This window comes from Stenella coeruleoalba (assembly GCF_951394435.1).
Source record: "Stenella coeruleoalba genome assembly, chromosome: 4".
NCBI classification, from domain to species: Eukaryota; Metazoa; Chordata; class Mammalia; order Artiodactyla; family Delphinidae; genus Stenella; species Stenella coeruleoalba.
In genome coordinates, this window is record NC_137149.1 from 35,260,795 (window position 1) to 35,282,065 (window position 21,271).

The 21,271-nt window shown below is 35.5% G+C and overlaps 1 protein-coding gene across 1 annotated transcript in view; it reads left to right on the top strand.

The window, feature by feature from the left end:
• Positions 1–449: 449 nt before the first annotated feature.
• TACR3 (tachykinin receptor 3) overlaps positions 450–21,271 on the top strand; it is a gene marked incomplete at its 5' end in the record, with an annotated part of 57,044 nt that continues 36,222 nt past the window's right edge. The window contains one exon of the mRNA XM_079920421.1: positions 450–994. Coding sequence (XP_079776547.1) covers positions 450–994 — 545 coding nt within the window. The remainder of the gene's footprint in view (positions 995–21,271) is intronic.

The window sequence follows — 21,271 nt, forward strand, 5'->3', positions numbered from 1 at the left end:
GGGTGGAGGAAAGGAGGGCAATCTTATTCCAAGAAGGGGCTCGTCAGTTCCGCACAACGTCACGGAAGCAGGGCACTATAACAAACTATAAAGCTCGCAGCAGCCCCCGATCCTCAGCGCTCCAGCCGGTGCCTGGGAACTCGCGCAGGGGCGACCCCGGAGTTCTCCGCGGGCGACAGCCCTTAGCATCTCTTTTTCCGACTGTCTCATCCTGCCTGCCTGCTAGGTTCGCAGACTCCTCGGGGAAAGTGCCTCCCTTCTCCCCATCACCTGCAGGTTCAAAGCATCCCTTAACCAGAAAGGGCTGTGGGTACCTTTCTACCCCGCTTTCGGGCGGGGCTGAGGTCTACTGAGCAGCAAAGCTACCGGGAAGCAGAGAAGAACTTCGAGGGAGACTGCCTGGGCGGGCAGTGGTTGAGTGAGGGGAACCGGGTTGCCGACTCATCGCTATGGCCTCGCTCCCCGTAGCCGCGAACTGGACGGACGGGGGAACAGCGGGTGCGGACGCCGGGAACCCGAGTGCCGCGCTCGAGGCTGGGGCAGCCGCGGGAGAGGCTGACCCCGAGTGGCTGCAACTGCTAGCCCAAGCCGGCAATCTTTCCGCTTCCTCCTCCACGCTGGGACTGGCCGCGGCCTCCGCGGCGCCTTCGCAGTTCCGGGCCAACCTCACCAACCAGTTCGTGCAGCCGTCTTGGCGCATTGCGCTCTGGTCCCTAGCGTACGGCGTGGTGGTGGCCGTGGCGGTCTTCGGGAATCTCATCGTCATCTGGATCATCCTGGCCCACAAGCGCATGCGGACCGTCACCAACTACTTCCTCGTGAACTTGGCTTTCTCCGACGCCTCCATGGCCGCCTTCAACACCTTGGTCAACTTCATCTATGCGCTTCACAGTGAGTGGTACTTCGGCGCCAACTACTGTCGCTTCCAGAACTTCTTTCCTATCACAGCGGTGTTCGCCAGCATCTACTCTATGACGGCCATTGCAGTGGACAGGTGAGGAGAAGACCGGGAGGGAGGAAGAGGGGGAGGGAGAGAGGAGCTGGGCGGTGGGATAAGGTTACAAAGGAAATGGTGACAAAACGGGTTTGATAAAAGGAAAGGGACCAGTTAAAAGTTCTTGAAGAGAGGAGGTCACTAACCCATTTGTAGTCTTCTAATGGCTGAACTGGTTTCTGCTTCTATGGCCTCCCCCCTCCCACCCTAATCCCCCTGATCCCCATTAAGGGCATCTAGAAGGACTGAAGAAGGTGAATGAGAGAGATGGGGAAAATCTGTCATTCCAAGTAGGACAAACTCAGCTAGAAACGCTTAGTACTCGCACATTTTCTCAGATGGCTTCAAGCAATTGCCACAAAAATTATGTTATCTGTAAAATGTACTTTTTGGCTTTCCTTCTGTCAGTCGTTATTCTGTCAGAGAAATGAATGATAAGTTACCCTTCTCCTCCCTCTGGTTTGCTGGTCCATCCCCTTACCCATCCTTGCCCCAAGGCCAACACTGGTTTGGTCTCCCAGTTATGGAGGATCCATCAGAGGCAATAAGCTCCCTCCAAATGATTGCCGTCAGCTAGCAGTTTCCACAGTGTTTCAGGTAGATTTCACTTGCAGTAATCTGTGAAGGCCATGAGATGGTAAACCCTGTGTCTGGAAGATGGCATCCAAGTCATTCAGATGATGGACAACAAAAAGCCCAAAGAATAAGTGGTTAAGAAATGAGGCACACCGGGCTTCCCTGGTGGCGCAGTGGTTGAGAGTCCGCCTGCCGATGTAGGGGACACGGGTTCGTGCCCCGGTCCGGGAAGATCCCGCGTGCCGCGGAGCGGCTGGGCCCGTGAGCCATGGCAGCTGAGCCTGAGCGTCCGGAACCTGTGCTCCGCAACAGGAGAGGCCACAACAGTGAGAGGCCCGCGTACCGCAAAAAAAAAAAAAAGAAGAAGAAGAAAAAGAAATGAGGCACACTGCTTTATAACTGTTGAAGATAATCTTTTAGAATGTCCCCCCAACTACAGTGGGGATTCTGAGATTCTCAAGCAATTTTAAGAAGCTGGAGAGACCTCCAATAGTTGTCCTCGGGTTCCAGTTTATGAAATTTCTGTGTGCTTTTTTTCTTTCTCATATTGAACATTATGGACTATGCATACTGTGTTAACACAATGGTAAACCGCTACCTGTCACTGACAGTTATATTTTAATTCAATGTTATGCTAAAAAAGAAACACACCAGTTGATTTTAGTCTTCATTTTATGATTGGCAGCTTGCAAGGGGGATACATGGAGGCCGGGGGAGGGGGTTGAAGTCACTTTAACTTCAAGTAACAATGTCCTCATCTGTGAAAATAAAAAAAACACTTTTTTTCTATATTAACGAACTTGTTCAAAGTAAAATGAGGCTTAATATTAATTCTTACTACATTAAGCCACCATTATGAGAAAAAACTACTTTTTTTTTCCGTAAGTCCATCCTCTGTGTTTACTATTTTGAAATAGTGATCGTAGAGGTCTTGATGACATAAAGCTTTAGAAACAATTTTCAAATGCCACGCCCAGGGGGTTAAATTGAAGGAGCAATGGTTAGTTGCCACTAACTAGGATAAGTAAGCATAAAACCACATTTTAAAAGCCTCTGAGGGCTTCCCTGGTGGCGCAGTGGTTGAGAGTCCGCCTGCCGATGCAGGGGATACGAGTTTGTGCCCCGGTCCGGGAAGATCCCACATGCCACGGAGCGGCTAGACCCGTGAGCCATGGCCGCTGAGCCTGCGCGCCCGCGCCCGGAGCCAGTGCTCCGCAACAGGAGAGGCCACAACAGTGAGAGGCACGCGTATCGGAAAAAAAAAAAAAAGCCTCTGAAACTGCCAATCTTCCTTTCCCCTTTATCTCTGATTTTCCACAAGTATCTCACCACTTCATTTTTGTAGGGACAGAGGTGAGTACAAAAAGAAATAAAATTAACCCCAAGTTGGAGAACAAGTGAAATTGCCTCTAATCTTGCTCTACTTTATATATAACACATCTTACATATATATTACCTATGTTTTAATTGAGAATGCAGGTGTTAGAAAATTAATAGAACAGTTTATAATGAAATATTATCTTTTTAAAAATGTATGGCATATCCCACTTGACATACAGGGATATTAGAAAATAGAAAATATTTTCTTCCATTTTCTAAGCACATTTTTGAAGTTAAGTTAGAAACTCTAGGAAGGTTTATTAACATATGGTAAGGGACAATTTCAGGGCATAGGGTCCAGTACTGATTAAAATATTTGAAGAATTTTTTAAGTGACAGTCACTGTTTTTTACCTGGAAACCTTAAGGAAGTAATTTAACATGTTTTATTTAATAATTCAAAAGCATTAACAAACACAGCAAAAAATGCTTTATATTCTTCAAACCCAGGGACACCTGACATAAATAATTTGTAAAATAAATATTTAATCTAACTGAAGTAAGTTATATTTTTAGCCAAATAGATAAAAAGTTATCTTATATGCTATACTTTAAAAAATTTGCTTCTCATAAAGCTGTTATGCAAAGTATTCATAGAACCTCTATTTCTTTTGAAGCTTATTATGGACAGATAAAAATATATAGTCACAAAAAATCATAAGGCCTGAATGTGGTAACAAATTATCTAAATGTATTGTGGTAAATTTTACCATTGCTTTAAATATTATGGTTATAAATACTTCGGTAAATTTTTTTTAAAAACATCTTTATCAGTCTTTAATTCTAGTGCCTGAGCCAATCTCCTCATTCCTCTCTACTTTAGGGAGAGCCACTGCCCATGCAGTTACATTCTTTATTACAATAAGACTTGACTCATTATTTAGCCCAGATGATAAACGGCATGAGCTTAGCCCAAGATAAACTGGTTTACATTTGCATTCTTTGCAAAACAGTAACTAAAACTATGCTTTGGAAAAGATTACTTTTAGAAAATTTTTTTATGAATCTTTAGCTCCTTTTACAATTTGTAGTTATTATTCAAGGATTTTAAAATATCCCATTTGCAGTCACTAAAATTACTGCTGTAGTGTGCTGTGAAAGTTCGATTAAAACTATCAAACAAATTCAAATTCTTATAAAATTAATCCTGAGTACATAATGAAAGCAATAAATGTGTATTAATTGAATGAATGAAACATAAAATTATCACAAAGTAAGGTGAAATCAGAAGTGTCTCTTAGATAACTAGCAGAACTCCAGTTGATATCAATGTTACATTAACAACACTGGGAGAAAAAGGAGTTTATATCATATTTAACAGACACAGTATAAAAAATGCTGAATATATAACATATTCTTACACACTAATAAAAATATGTATCTCTAATATAAAAAGAACAAAAGTAACAAACAATTCACAAAAGAAGAAATAAAAGTGTCTAACAAACATTAAATTATGGATTGCTTATATTCTATATCTCCATTTTTCACCTGTTATTTGCTTCTCAAGACATTCAAATCTGAACTCTTTTCCCAACACTCTACCCAAAGAGCCTTATTGAGAAATCCAGTGAGCATGTTAATCCTCGACTTCCTTGACCTTTTAGTAGTATTCCTCACAGGTGGCTATTGCCTCTTGGCTTCCACTGTCTGATCACCTCCTACCCCCTCAGCCTCTCTTCCATGGCATTATTAATTCTCAATAATTAGAATTATTTCTAATTCTCTGCCTCTATGTAGTAATTAAATGCATAGGTTCCACAATACCAAATCCTGGACCTGATTTTGTCCTTACTTTATTCTCTATTTCTAAGTGATCTCATTCAAACCCACAGCTTCATTTTTCACTTTTGAATGAACAGTTTCCATTTTTTCTATTATCTAATTGGTTTTCCTTTGAATTATAGAAGACACATAACAATCCATACAATAAAGTAGACAAATATAAATGAATGAAAAATTAAAACTGGAAAAAATAGAAAGGGAGAAAATAGAAACAAGATGGGAGTGAAGTTATAACATGGACATTCAGGTCAAAGAGTCCCAATAATTTATGAAAGTTAAGCTTCAAATATGTCTCTGAGCCTCTTAGTGAACAAACAAAAAAGGAAATAAAATCAGTAAATTTGTTTACACTGCCTGTATAAACAATATATACACATTCCTTAAGGGCTTAGGAATTTCTGATATTTGAGTTTCAAGAAATTCTTTGTATGGGTAATTAAGAGGACAGTGTCCTCAACCACAGTGTCATAAATGCAAAAGAAGATTTCCCATAGGTGTTTGCTTAGCATTCCTCTGAGTAGGCCAAAGACATATGCCAAAGCAGAACTCAGTGAATGATATTCTCAGGGTAAAACCTCTATCTGAGCACAGTTTCCAGATGGTCTGGTTTGTTGCATTGAAAAAACTACAAAAAAGGATAAAATGTATTTCCTCCAAAAGTATTTTTTTCCACCTGAACTTTGGATATAGCTTGAGAATCAGATAATTCAAAGTTGTAACATATGGCAAAAGCTCTACAAATCATTCTCATTCCAGTCCCCAGTCTCTGATCCTGATCCATCCTCTATGCCAGTCTCTTACTGAAACTTATTTTCCCCTCATGCATTATAAGGATCATACATGCACAGTGAAAACAATTAAAAATAGAAATATTAGAAAGTTAAATTTACCTGTAATTGTCCTACACCCCAAATATAGCCTATCTATGATCTTCATGTTCACATTTCAACTCTCCCCTCATTTTTTGTAATATGTATATCTCACATATTACATTATGTACATGTATAAATAAAGATATATTTTTTAATTACTAAAATAGTGCCACATTTTCATGTCATTTTAAATTTACCATACAGGGTTATTAAAATTTATTGAACAAATTATAAATCTTGGACATTATATGTTATGAAGATATAGATGTTTATCTTACTCTATAACATTTTTACTTTAATTGTTTAAATTACAGTAAGTACATATAAGATAGAAATAATACATACATATGTTTTAAAACTCAAAAAGTAAATGGATCACCAGCTTAAAATCCTCTAAACCGTCTTTGAGCTCTGCTCCTGTACCTGACATTTCCACTTGGGGTCTGAAAAGCTCCTCAAACTCCTCCAAACCCATTATCTTACCTCCAAACCTCTTTCTCTTCCAGTGTTCCCCATTTCAATAAACAGTACAAGCATCCATTCAGTTGTTCAAATAGCTCCCAATCTATTACCTTCTTTCTGACTCTACCCCCACCTCTTAATTGGTCTCCCCACAACCAATCTTAATCCACCTTAGTATATGTAAGAAGATATTTCTGCACTCCTACTTAATGCTACAATGTTTTCCCATTGCTGTTATGAGACGAAGAATATTCTTAATCCAGATAATAATACCTTGGATAGCCTGGTTCCTTGACCTGTCCAACTTCAACTCATACTATACCTCAACTTCCTAATCTTTGTTCTAGCCACTCTGATCCTCTTTCAAGTCCCTAAATGTGTGATGCTATCTTTTTGCCACAAAGCCCTTAAACACAGTTTTCCTTCTGTCTCAAATTCCCTTCTGCCCATTCCTCATTACTTGAACATACTCCTCATTTAGATAAGAGCTTGAATCTCATTTCACAGGGAAACATTCCATAAGCCTCCCAATTTAAATTAAATGTCACTTTGTAGATTCTCTTAGCATATGTTAGACATAGCATTTTTATATATTAAATTAAGAATACTTGATTAATAATTTCCTCTAATAAACATAAACATCATAAAGACAAGTTCCCTCTGTTCTTAGTCTTTATTGTATCCTTATGCCTATCATACTGTTTTGCACATGGTAAGCACACAATCCAGATTCCTGAATAAAAGAATCATAAAAGTAATCAAATAAAAATTAAAGTGATGAGATATAACTTTTTTCCATTAAAATCGGCAGAGATTGCTAAGTTGTAGTAAACATGGCATTTTAACACATGATTTTAGATTGAACCATATGTAATTGCCAGTTTTTAATAGTTTAAAATGTCAATTAATATTTCATATAGTTTAATCTAACAGTTGGGTATATATTGTCAAAAATCTTTCAGGGTGCAATTTTCCAACATGTTCAAAGATATTTTTCAAATCAAAATTCAAAGAACTGAAAACAACTAAAAAGCTCAACAAAAAGAAATGAATGATGAGGCATCTAAAAATGAAATTCTATGTAGAAATTTTAAAATTACATTTGAATATAACATCAGTTCTTTCAAGTCTCTAGGCACATGTATATAAATGTGCTAACATTAACATGCATATCCAAAATTTTTTAATCTTTTTATAACCTTTGCTTATAAACCATTTCTTGCTAGTCTCCAATTATTTCTTGCTAGTCTCCAATTAGGAAAGTCTGATGAGAGTTCATCAGTAGTCCTCCTTAGCACTTCCATTCTCCTCACCATACCCTGGCCAGAGAGAGAGACAGAAAGAAAGAAACAGCAATGTCAGCACTTTGGTACAGAACATAATAGTGTCTCTGGAAGAAGCCATGCCTTTCTCCAGTTGTTTTGGGCATATTGCATCCAAATCTGCAGAAGTCATAAATTACAAACTGCCCTCCGCCTGAAGTTTTTGTGATGTCTATTTGTGTTCCAAATAGAATTTGGAGGAATTATCTCGTCCCTAATCTTTGCTCCATTAACAAATTCTTAAAGATCAGTGTTCCTTCATCTTCTACTTGCAATTCTCTCTCCCTGGGGCTCAGCTCTAAACCACATGTCCAGGATGAGGAGTTGTTTCCCTACTTCCCTATGCCTCATTGCTTTGAGAATACACCATTCTTACTGAGACTTGCTCACTGGTATGTTGGATAAACGGTGCAAAATATACAACTGGGGTTTGAAGCCCCACCACTTCATTAGACACAGAGTCTGAATCCCACTTTAGACTCAGCAGGATCTCTAACACACGATGAATTTTTAGACTATGGATTTAACAGTCTGATATAATTCTATATGTGCAATAAGGTAGATATAGATTTGATTTTCTCTGAATGCTGAGATTTTGGGTAATTTTGTTTTCCTTTATACTTTTCCTTTTCTAATTATCTACAACAAAATGTACTTCTTTTACATGAAACAGAATACATTGCTAATTAATTAAAGTTCTGAAGATGGATGGTGGTGATGGTTGCACAATAATGTGAATGTACCACTGAACTGTACACTTAAAAAGAGTTACAATGGTAAATTTTATGTTTGGTATATTTTATCACTATAAAAATTTTTAAATATTAATTAAATAAATAAATACTGTTTAAGGACCTAATAATGACTCTGAGATACACGCTAAAGAGTTTAGACTCAAGGAGAGAACAACTTGATTAAACTTTGTATAGGTTTTTAGTGATAGATGTTTTATGGAAACATTTTTAACACACTTTCTAGGCTAATTTAGAAATCATGAAGACATCTCTGGCAAAAGAGTACCTTAACATTACAATGGATTATTTTGTAAACTGTGAAATCTTTTCCCCAGGAATTATGTAAAGATATCACACCTATGTGGAGTAATTTAGAAGACTGCCTAAAGATACAGGGATAAATTAGCTCAGTATTTCTATTATTTAGTCTGGTATATGACAAAAGTTTTTAAATATTTGCTTAAGAAGTCCCCCATTTTGAGTTTGTATTATTATCTATGACTTTTTTTACCTTCAAATCTGCCCAAGTATCAAGGTTATTTAAATTTTTCCTTTACGCATACCTGTAAGTAAGGAAAATGTGTATCTGATTTTATCACTAAGCAACAAAGGGCTCAGTTGTGCTCTGGAGCTGATTTATACTTGTTAGAGGGAATCAATTGCGCACATTTCTTCTCAACTCTGCATTTAGTGATGTTACTTTGGTAGCTTGAAATCATGGTAGGAGTATTTACACCACAGAAATTTGCAAATGCTAGAAGTCATGAGTTTTGTTTTGTTTCTGTGTTTTTTTTTCCTTAGAGTGCTGTGGTTAAACATTTACCAGCACACAAATCACTATATTTGTAGTCATTCACTCAATAGCTATTTCTTAAGTACCTTCTAAGTATTAACATTGTATAGATATGGGGCACACTGGAATAAACAAGACAAACATGTCCCATATCCTAATGAAACTGTAATTAATATCTTCACTTGAATCCCTCAGTTGTAGTCCACCAGAGTCCTAAATCCAATAATCTATTGAACTTCAACATCTGAAAGTTTAATAAGCATCTCAGCATTTACATGCTCCAAACTAAGTTCCTGATTTTCCTCTGAAACTTACTGCTCCTACAATCTTCTGAGGTCAAAAATCTGAACCCTAGGTCAGAACTCTTGGAAGTATTCTCACTCATCTCTTCTTTCATACTCTATGTCCAATCAATCAGAAAATCTAATCACTTTTACTTTCAAAATATATGTAGAATCTAATCACTCCTTAAGATGTCTATCGTTGCCTCCCTAGTCCAAGTCAATATCATTTCTCACCTAACTGGTTTCCCTACCCCTGCTTTTGTTCCCCTTTGGTTTGTTCTCAATGCAACAATCGGAGAGATCCTGTAATGTGTCAGATAATATATCCCCTCTACAAATCCTCCAATGGCACCTCAGTTCTCTCAGGGTAGAAATCAAAGTTCCTACAACGGTCTATAAGAATTTATAGTAACTGGTTCTTTGTTACTCTCCAACCTTATCTCCTACTACTTACACTCCACTGCTCTGCTCCACCATCACTGCATTCCTCTGTTACATCAATATACTAAGCGTGTTTCCACCTCAGGATCTTACACTCTGTGTGAAACACTCTTACTCCAGACATATTGTTCATTACCTGTACTACTTCTGGACCCTGACTACTCTATTTGAAATTGCTTTAAATTTTTCTTTACCACATGTATCACCTTCTAATATACTATATAATTAGCTCATCTGCAATGTTTATTGTTTTTTGTATGTCTGCCCTACTGGATTCTAAGTTCCATGAGGACAAGGCTAGACCTGTGTCTCAACTGAGTAAATGAAGAATAGATAGAGTCTATGGTAACTGGGAACACATAGCAGGGGAAAGCACATTTATAGTGTTAGAGCAGTAAAACACAGAAATGTAGAAGCATTTTTTAAGTTCCTTATTTTATAGAAGTATAGAAAATATATCCTAATAAATTGGCTATGAGTAGTTACTATTTAGATAAAAACATTTAAAATATTCTATACAACCTAATATGTGATTATCATACTAAACTGTATCATCTATAAAGAAAATGATTAGGAGATTTTCAAATGAGCATAGGAAACAATTTTGAAGAAATTAAAAACTCACAAATTGATTGTTTATGTTGAATAAGTACTATTAATCACAATTCAGAATTCTTAGATGAATAAACTTACTGAATTTAAAAGACGTCACAGTGCCATATGTATTGATTTTTATACCTTCAAATTAAATAAATACATGAAGGCCGTTTTCCCCATTAAGTTAACTACGTGGTATAAAATAAATTCAAAACTCTTAAACTTACATCATGTTTTCATTAACTTAAAATGTTTTACTCCTAAAATAAAAATATTTTCAGTATCTCTTCAACAAAGATTTACATAAGCTAAATTTCATGTTGAAGGCTGTGGTATTTCACAAACAAACTAGTATAATAATATTTTTTAAATAATAGAGTACAATGCTTTCCTATGTAAGAAATTACTGACAATCCCTATTGACCAGTCACAAAACCATTGATGAGACTATCTTTAATGAACAAGAATGAAACTGAATAAGGTCTCCTTAGAAACATATAAAAGGACACCATTTTAAAGTTTTAGCAGCTCAAAAATAGAACACATATGCCAAAGAACACACACACACATAACCAATTCTACGCATGCACAATTCAATACACGCAATCCTTGCTTTGCACAAATTTCAGTTACCAAGATGATTTATTTATATAACACCAGTCCCCTCAACAGCATGGCTCAAGTTTTTCTTACCATGTCACATTAACTGTGAGTACTTGCATAATGTAAAAAATTATCTGCTAGCTCTTAAGCTCTCATGAATCACTCCACAAATAACAGATGTACTTCATAATCAGTGACCAATCATATTCCTATTTTTCAAAATCTGTTACTGATTGGTCACTGATTATCTTAGTCAGTTCATGCACAGACAGCAAAGCACATAGTTGCAGTGCCTCATTGTCTTTCAATGATAAACTCAAATGACACCTTAGAAAAATGGCTAATCAAGAGAAGGACTTGCCAACAAAGAGGAAGAAATAAAAAGTGATAACACTGAAAGTGAAATTCAAATCCAGTATAGGTGAAGATGAAGAAGAATAGCTGAAGCAAGCTGATGCTTGCTTCATCTCTTCAGGTTTTGTTTTTGGGTTTTTTTTTGTCTTTTGATAGCTGGACATGATGCTCTGGATAAAAGGAACTGCTCTAAATAGACTGTTAGTAATGTGGTGGTGAGGTACGGAGGAAGGGGAAGCATTCTAGAGTCCTATAATTAGGTCTCAGTCATTTAGTGAGCCTATGCCTCTGTTCTGTGAACTTCACAAGTGTTTCTCATTTTCTTCCCTCCCTTTATTTTTTTTAAAAATTTCTATTGGAGTAAAGTTGATTTACAATGTTGTGTTAGTTTCTGCTGTACAGCAAAGTGAATCAGTTATACATATACATATATCCACTCTTTTTTAGATTCTTTTTCTATATAGGTCATTACAGAGTATTGAGTAGAGTTCCCTGTGCTATACAGTAAGTCCTTATTAGTTATCTGTTTTACATATAGTATAGTGTACGTATATCAATCCCAATCTCCCAATTTATCCCTCCCCTGCTCTTTCCCCCCTGATAACCATAAGTTTGTTTATTACTTCTTCTTAACAAGGACTGCCCTCAGAGGAAACTAGTTGGCCAGAGTTTAATCTGCTGGGGTATTATCGGAGTCTAACTGTCCTGAGGGGAGGATATACTCCAGTCCAGCTGCATCAGCCTTCCACTTGGGAGAAGGGAAATAGCCAACTCTAACCTACTCTAGACATCTGTCCCATCTAAAGGGAGAGAAACATCTGTCTTAAGAAGAATAGTCTCTGATGTGTTTAAAAAGTCCTTTTCCCCTTCATCCTGCTAGAAGCATGAGGGGGTGTTTCTCTGATATATACAGTGGGATCATGGTCCAGTTCCTGGAAGTAACTCACAGGATTGTGAGGGGCCTCTGCTATATTTCCAAAATGTGTATTTAATAATCTAAGGGGAAAATGTAACATTCTATAAAGCAGGACAAAATTATTCTACCACAATTTTACTTTGTAGAAAGATCTAAATGTTCATATGCTTCCTCATTACTCTTTTATTCTGTTATTAATTTACTTGTAGAAACCTGGACAATCGTTCTGCCTTTGCTGTAACCTGTTCCATACAACTCATCCTGAGTTTCATTACCTTTGCGTAGTAATTTCCATTCATCTTCTATTTGGATATGTTTAATTTGTTAATTTTTCCATTTGCTAATTTTTAGCAGAGAACATTCTAAAGGGTTCATTCAGTAAAAACAAATGAAAAAACAATGAAAAACTACAAGCAACATATACGTTTCAAAAAAATGGAAAGAATTGTTGACATAATGAATGATCCTTTATAATTACATCACATTTGTTATGTTCAAACCTTTTTTTGTCTTTACTAGTTGTTTTTGTTGTTGTTTTGTCTTCTTCTATCAGTTATTGAGAAAAGTGTGATAGTCCAACTATGATTGGGAATGTATCTCTCATTTTAGTTTTGTCCATTTTGCTTTGTATATCTTGAAGCAATATTTATACAAATCTAGGACTGTTATGCCTTCCTATGAATTTATCCCTTTTGTCATTATGAAATGTCCCTCTTTACATTCAGTAACACCTCATGCCTTAAAGCCTAATTTTTGTGATGTTTTTTGAATTTTATTTTTATACAGCAGGTTCTTATTAGTTATCTATTTTATACATATTAGTATATATATATGTCAATCCCAATCTCCCAATTCATCCCATCACCCACCCCCAGCTTTCCACTCTTGGTGTCCATATATTTGTTCTCTACATCTGTGTCTCTATTTCTGCCTTGCAAACCAGTTCATCTACCATTTTTCTAGATTCCACATATATGCGTTAATATACAATAGTTGTTTTTCTCTTTCTGACTTACTTCACTCTATATGACAGCCTCTAGACAATCTTTTCTTTGGTTAGTGTTTACATGGTAACCCCTTTCACACAAACATTTTAACACCAAGAATGTCTAATATGATTAGAAGTCACAAATTTGATCCCATGATGTGTGGAAATGTAAATTTTAATTACATAACTTTATTTAATTTTTAAATTAACATGTACTAAAATTGACTTTAATTGATGTACAGATTTAGGATTTTTAATGCATGAATCTATCCATGCAATAGTCACCACCATCAGGACACAAAACAATTTCATTACTACAAACAAACTCCCTCATGCTATACCTTTGTATTCATACCCGCTCTCTGCCCTAAAACCTGGGAAGCACTGATTTATCTTGCTCCACTGTAGTCTGGTCTTTTGGGGAAAATATCATATTAATATAATCATACAATATGTGAACTTTGAGACTGGCTATTTTCACTCACCATAACATCTCTGAGATCTAAGTTGCTGAGTGTATCAAAAGTTTGCTCGTTTTTTATTGCTGAGGGTATTCTTTGTATGGAGGCACCAAAATTTATTTGTTCTTCCCCCTTTGCAGGGTATTTAGGTTGTTTCTAGTTTTGAACAATTATGATCTATTCATAGATCATAAACATCCATTAAAGATTTTTGTGTGAAAACAAGTTTTCATTTCTCTAGAGTAAATAAGTAGGAGTGGGATTACTGGGTCATTTGGTAAATGTATATTTAACTTTATAAGAAATTGTGGAACTGCTTTCCACAGTGGCTATACCATGTTGTATTCATACCAACAGTGTATGAATGTTCTACTTCTTCCAGATCTTCATCAGCAATTGGTATTGTCAGTATTTTTGTTTTAATTTTAGCCATTTTAATGTGCATCTTGATGTGCTTTTAATTCACATTTCATTAATGGATATTTATATTAGACAAGTTTAATGTGCATATTTGTCATTAATGCATCTTCTTTGATGAAGTGCCTATTCAAGCCATTTGCCCATTTTTAAATTGGATTGTTTGTTTTCTTACTATTAAGATTTTATTTTTAACAGCTTTATTGAGTTATAATTTACATACCATAAAATATACTCATTTTAGGTATATGATTTAATGATTTTTAGTAAGTTTTTAGTTATGTAACCATCAACACAATTTAATTTTAGAATACTTCCATTACCTCAAAAAGAAACCTCACTTCCAATTTTGTAGTCACTCACCATTCTACGTGCAGTCCTAGACAACCACTAAGCTATTTTCTCCTGCTACAGATTTGACTTTTCTGGAAGTTGATATAAATGGAATCATTTTATATCACATATAGTCTTTTGCATAGACTTGAAATTGTTTTCTCTGTTTTTAACTGGGTTATATGTCTTCTTATTAAATAGTGAGAGTCATTGTGTATTTTGAACACAATTCCTTTACTGGACATATTATTTGCAAATATTTCCTCCTTGCCTGTGGTTTGTCATTTTACTTTCTTCCTTGCATATTTGAAAAGCAAAAAGTTTTAATTTTCATGAAGTACAGCATATCATTTTTCTCTTTTATTGTTTGTGCTTTTGTAGTCAGTTCTAAAAATTCATTAGCTATCCCAAGGTTGTGAAAATTCATTTTTATGTTTTTTTATGATAGTTTTATAGTTTTAGATCTCACATTTATATGTGATACGTTTGGAGATTATTTTTATGTGTGGTGTGAGATAACCATATAATTTATCTTTTTGTATGTGGATATCCAATTGTCCTAGCACTGTTTGTTGAAAAAATACAATTTACCCCCATTAAATTGCCTTGGCACAGTTGTCAAAAATCAATTGAACATAAATGTAAGTGTTTATTTCCAGACTCTTGATATTTTTGCTTCACTGATCTACATGTCTATTTTTATGCCAGTACTACACTGTCTCGATTACTGTAGCCCTGTAATAAATTTTGAAATATGGAAAGTATAAGTCCTTCAACTTTGTTTTTATTATTCAAATTTTTTGACTATTCTAGAAGGTCTGTACTTCCAAATTATTTTTAAGATCAGTTTTTTAAATTCTGGAATTAGAATAGGAAGTTTTATAAGGATTCTGTTGAATTTTTCAGTCAATTTGGAAAGCATTGTCAGCTTAACAATATTGAGTCTTCCAATCCATGATCATGGACTGTCTCTCCATTTACTGAGGTCTTCTTTAATTTGTTTCAACAATGCGCTGTAGTTTTCAATGTATGTCTCAATTCTTTTATTAAATTTCTTCCTATGTTTATTAAATTATTCTTTTTGGTGCTACAGAATAGACTTTTTTGAAGTTCATTTTTAGATTGTTCATAACTAGTATATAGAAATACAATTCATTGAACTTGTATTCTGTGACCTTGCTGAACTTATTAATTCTAATGGGTTTGGGGTTTTGTGGATTCCTTAGGAAGATCATTTCATCTGCTAATAAAAACAGTATTACTTCTGTCAGTAATAAAGACAGTATTCCTGTTGAATCTGGATGCCTTTTATTTCTTTTCTTTCTTTCTTTTTTTTGTAGTTGTTATTGTTGCTGTTGTTTGCTTTTTTTTTCATATCTGATTTTTCTCTTTAATTATATTTTCATGATACCTTATTAAGGTAATTTGAGCACAAATTATTCAATGATAGAAAATGACAGAAAAACAATTTTAAAAATCACCTCCATTCATTCATTAATTTAGTCATACAATAAATATGTATCAGGTGCCAAATATGTGCAGTCATTATCCTAGATGCTATGAATATATTTATTATCTAAGTATATATCCAATAATGTATTATTATCCCAGTTTAGAGGTTATCTATACCTTCTTTCTTCCATTTGCACAGTTAAATAAGCATTTACATCATCACAACTTAAATACCTGCAGATTGGGTACTCCTTTTGCTTGATGGACAACATCATCTTTCTGAGTTTAAGGATAACAGAATGGAACTGCCACAGGCCACTTCATAAAGGAGTTTAAGATGGTATAGGCCATATTAAACAAAATTGAAGGAAATTAATTCCTAGTGCACCCAAAGAACTTACAGAGTCTCCAAGTGTAACATGCAACATTTCTATTTAATCGTTGAACCACTGAGCACTAGTTGCCCTGACTGATGTTACATAGAAGACCTTAGTACTCTCCATACAAGAAATTCTTCTAAAAGGAGAGATTTGAAAGGGAAATAACCTATAATGCACTACCCTGATGGAACAGTTTCTGTTGAAAAGTTATAACAATATTAAAAAAAGTTTTGTTATTTTTTAATCCTTAGATCAGAATTTTGGTGTGAACTTATTTTTCTTTCTACTCTGATCACAACTAGCTAAGAACCACATTAAATAAGTTATCTTTGTTTATTTTTGTCTCGAGCTTACCACAGCAACATTTTTTAAATTCTCAAGTGTTAATTTCATTTTATTCAATATAGTTTTAGAGTGATTTAGGTTGAGTGTCTACTGTGCCTGATATTGCCTAAGTCTCCTTGAATACATTGTGTTATGTAATGTCATTTTAACCTCATAATCATACTCTATGCCATGTTTATTCCCATTTAGCAAAGTTAAGAAAACTATTCCTTTTAAAAATTGTGTACACGCTTAAGTTTTTATTTGTAAACAATTATTCACCCATCCATCTGTCCAAATACTCAACAACTATTTGCAGTCACTATTCAACAATGATGTTGACTACTATAGATACTTTGTTAGGTACTACAGAACACAGAGAAGAATAAATCATACCTCCAATGAGCTAAAATCATTATGAGCATAATGCTGTTGCAGCACTGAGGAGGTAAAAACTAACTCTGCACAGAGAGAGGGAAAGAATCTACAGTGATCAGTCTGTAATCTGAGTGGAAATTAAAGGATGGTTAGAAGTTTTCCAGTCATACAACTTTAGAATAACATATGAAGCAAAAGAAAAATCACTTCAGCAAGGAAACTAGCATGTGAAAAACATGAAATTATTATCTGAGCTGGATAATGTCTATTTTTCAATTCATATCTACTCACTATCTATTCCACTCTTTTTTCTGCCCCTCCCCACCAGGCTGACTACTTCTGTAGACTGACTGTATCAATAGGGTCCCTCACTCTTGGGTCTCTTCTTGGCTTTTTCTAATGCGAGACCTCTGGAGGGGATGGGAAGAAGGAGAGTGCCTTTGGGATATATCTACCACTCTTGCCTTTCAGGATTGCTGCAAATTGGCTAAGTCTCCAGCTGTATACATATCTCTTACCAAGTGCTCCTTCCTAGGGCTTCATCTCCTCACTTCAGATTATAGGATCCTGAATTTACAGACTAAAACAATGTCTACTATGGCCAGAAGCAAACTGGAAAACAGTAAAATCTATATTATTTCAGGCAAATATTACTTAATATAATCAAATAAACATCTGAAGACTGTACTCTCTCTTTATACCAAAAATTTTAAATGTATGTAAGCATGTAAAGATCCAGAAACAGAGCTTAATAAAAATGCTACCAAAAGGAAAAATTATACCATATACCAAGAACAATTACAAAATGGAAAGGCTTACTTACTGAGAGCAGTAAAGTTATGTCAAAAAATTCTGTTTTGCAAAAGACATCATCTTTTTGATGAAAAAGACCCCTTCAATTATGTCAGGAAAAGCAGTACATGGTAAAGGACATTGGTCCTGTATTAGAGTGAAAAGGAAAGCTAATAAAAGATGGCATTATAATGTGAGCTTCTGATGGATATTTCTGAGAATTTCTTCCTCTATGAAAGACAACAAAAAGTGACTTTAAAACTTGCTTAGGTGTTATGCTAATTGGAAGAGTAAAGAATCCAATCTTAGCTATTCTTTGTGAAACAGTCAGAGTAAGGAGACTCTAACGTATTTGAGAATCTATTTGGTGGGGAAAAATGGTAATGAGAAGCTCAGACAAACACCTAGGAAAATCGAGTGTGATCATATCAAAGATATATATTTCTTTAAAGGAAGAATAAAGTACTGACACTCATTTGAGAGAGATTGTATCCTGGGTTTGATAATTTCTCCTCAAGGTCCAGAGGGTATTTATTTGACCCTAAGGATCCATTTCTTTCATGCTTACTGTTGAGAAAATTATTATTCCAGGAGAGGGTCACAGAGTAGGAAACATTGATGCCACAGTGAATTCCTAATCACCAATTTCAAATTGGCCTTCAGCAGTGCCTGGAAGTTCTACCTACCTCTTTGGTCAACTGGCTCTCCCTTTCTACAATATTTCAACATTTCTTTATTTTCCTCAATCATTAACGTAATTCAATCTCCAGTGGTAATACTCTATTCCAAGCAGCAATCATCTCTCATCCAAACCAAAACAATAATGAGGTAACTTATCTTCTTCCTTCCATTCTTTCCCTCCTTCAATCCATTCTCCAGACTAAAATCTGATTACTCTCCCCTCCTGATTGAATCACCTCAATTACTTTCCAGAGGACAAAATTCTATAACCTGAACTACAACTTCGTTTCAAATCACTTTCCCCCTTCACTTTCAGCATTTCAATTACATTAGCCCTTAGTTCCTCAAGTGCACAATGCACCCACCCTTACCCATCAAATTGGTTTCCTAGGGCTACTGTAACAAACTAGCACAAACTGAGTAACAACAGAAATTTATGTCTCACATTTCTAGAAGCTAGAAGTCTGAAATCAAGGTGTTGGCAAGAGCCATGCTCCCTCTGAAACCTATGAGGAAATTCTGCCTTGCCCCTTCCTAACTTCTTGTGGATTGCTGGCAGTCTTTGACATTCTGTGGCTTGTAGATACATCACTCAATCCTCCATCTTCATGTGGCAATCTCTGTGTGGTTCTGTTTCCAAAGTTCTCCTTTACACCTTATATTGAATTAGGGCCCATCATAATGACCTCATTTTAACTTGATTACCTATATAAAACTCTATTTCCACATAAGGTCACCTTCTGTGATATTGGGTGTTAGGACTTCAATGTACCTTTTTTAGGGGGACACAATTCAACCCATAAAAACCCACCATTAACACAGGAGTTTTTCACATGTTGTTTGTTCCCCCAGAAATCTTTGCAACGCTCACCCTTCTGCTACCTTGCCTAGTCACCCTTTCAAGTTTCAACCCAGAATGCTTTTCTTAGGGAAGACTGATTCACAATCTAAATGTTTTCCCCAGTAAATGCACTCACACAGCCATAAACATTGCCTTTGTAACACTTATTATATTTGTAATTTTATGTTTATTGGTGAGATTATTTGATTAGTATCTATCTACCTCACTAGACTGTGAGTTCTGTGAAGGTCATTTTTTCTCATTGTTGTATTACTACAGTATCTGGGATACTACAGTAGACATCCAAGAAATGTTGGCTGAATGAATGAATAATAGATCAGACCAGAAATGACAAAAATGTCACCTTGAAGTTTCAAAATGTCTACTTTCACTAAAGAGTTAGTGAGAACATAAATTGACTGTTTCCATACAATCCAACTAAAACAATATTCTACCTGTCAGGAAATAATTTCTCTAACATTAAACTAATTGACAAAAAAATCAATAAGAAATTTGTACTTTATTTTGAATTGTCCATGCTGTAGTAGCTGTACAAGACTCTAAACCTGCTCACATCACTCAACTTCTCATTACAGTCTCAAAAAATCAGCTGTCTAAGTATTCAAATAGCATTCATAAATTTCCAGGCAAGCGAAAAAGCAAAGATTATGATAAGATTGAGAAATAGTCAGTTCAGTACAACAAAATTTACTGATAAGTACTGTGTCTGACTCTGGAAACACCATAAAGCAACAGTTCAATGTAATGAGAGAAATGCTATGGTGATTTATAGTCCATCGCAATGCGAACAGAAATGACCAATCATAATTATTGCCTTTATATATTTGACTTTCGTCTTTAACATTGCACATAAATGCTTTTGAATTTAGAGACAAGATGCGACTTCTGATTCTCTTCAAGTCGTCTACCTTATATATTTTTCTTTCTCTCCCACAATTCCTTAAACAAGTGGTTATATTCAAAGCCATAATCTGTACCTACGTAGACTTTGAGGATTGGCAGAACTGGTTTAGAATTCCAATTCCTACCATTTGGGACATTTTTAAATACTTTACTTAATCTTTAAGCCTCAGCTTTCTTTTCTGTAAAATAGGATAATACTAGTTGATTTATTGAATTTTGCTGGATACTAAATGTATATATATGTATATATATTGTGTGCAATAAGTTGTCTGGTCATGCTTAGCAATCAATATATGTTGCTATTATTATCTTTACCAACATAAGCATGAGAGGTGAATTTTAAACAGTTTTCAGTTTCAAACATATGTATTTTATTTTCTTTGTATGATTCACTTTATTTCCCTAAACCAAGGTACCATTTTATGATTACTTTTTTCATATCTAACATTCACTTTTGCCTAATAGCTGTCATACATAATAAATTAAGAGTACTTTCTTTAAGTAAATTACAACTAAAGTTAACGTTATGAATAGTAGGTAGATAAGTTCCAATATATCTACTGAAGATCTAATTCTGCCTAATAGTTACAAAAGCAAAGAGCAGTAAACAAGTTAATGAATTACCCTTATTTTGAAATAGTTATATTCATAAGATTAAATGTTTTTGGTTTAAGTAATACTCATTCTTTGATAAAAATATTACCTTTGAAAAATTTTCATACATAAAAATATATTTGAGAAACACAAAATGGCCGATAGTAAAAATAATACAATTAAATAAGAATGTGTTTTATTGATAGAAATGCCAAAATATAATTCATTTGGTGTATGTTATTTTCTACTCTGAGTATTAGCCATAATTTGGCAATTAGCCATTTTACCCAATTTAAAACTGGAATTTAATTCTCCCAGACATATTCTTACTATTTTACCAAGTGCATAAAGCTTGACTTCCGTTACCATATTCAAATAGTTTCTAATTTCTCAAAAAGTTGCACTCTAGGGCTTCCCTGGTGGCGCAGTGGTTGAGAGTCCACCTTCTGATGCAGGGGACACGGGTTCGTGCCGCGATCCGGAAGGATCCCACCGCAGCTGGGCCCGTGAGCCATGGCCGTTGAGCCTGCGCGTCCGGAGCCTGTGCTCCGCAATGGGAGAGGCCCCAACAGTGAGAGGCCCGCGTACCGCAAA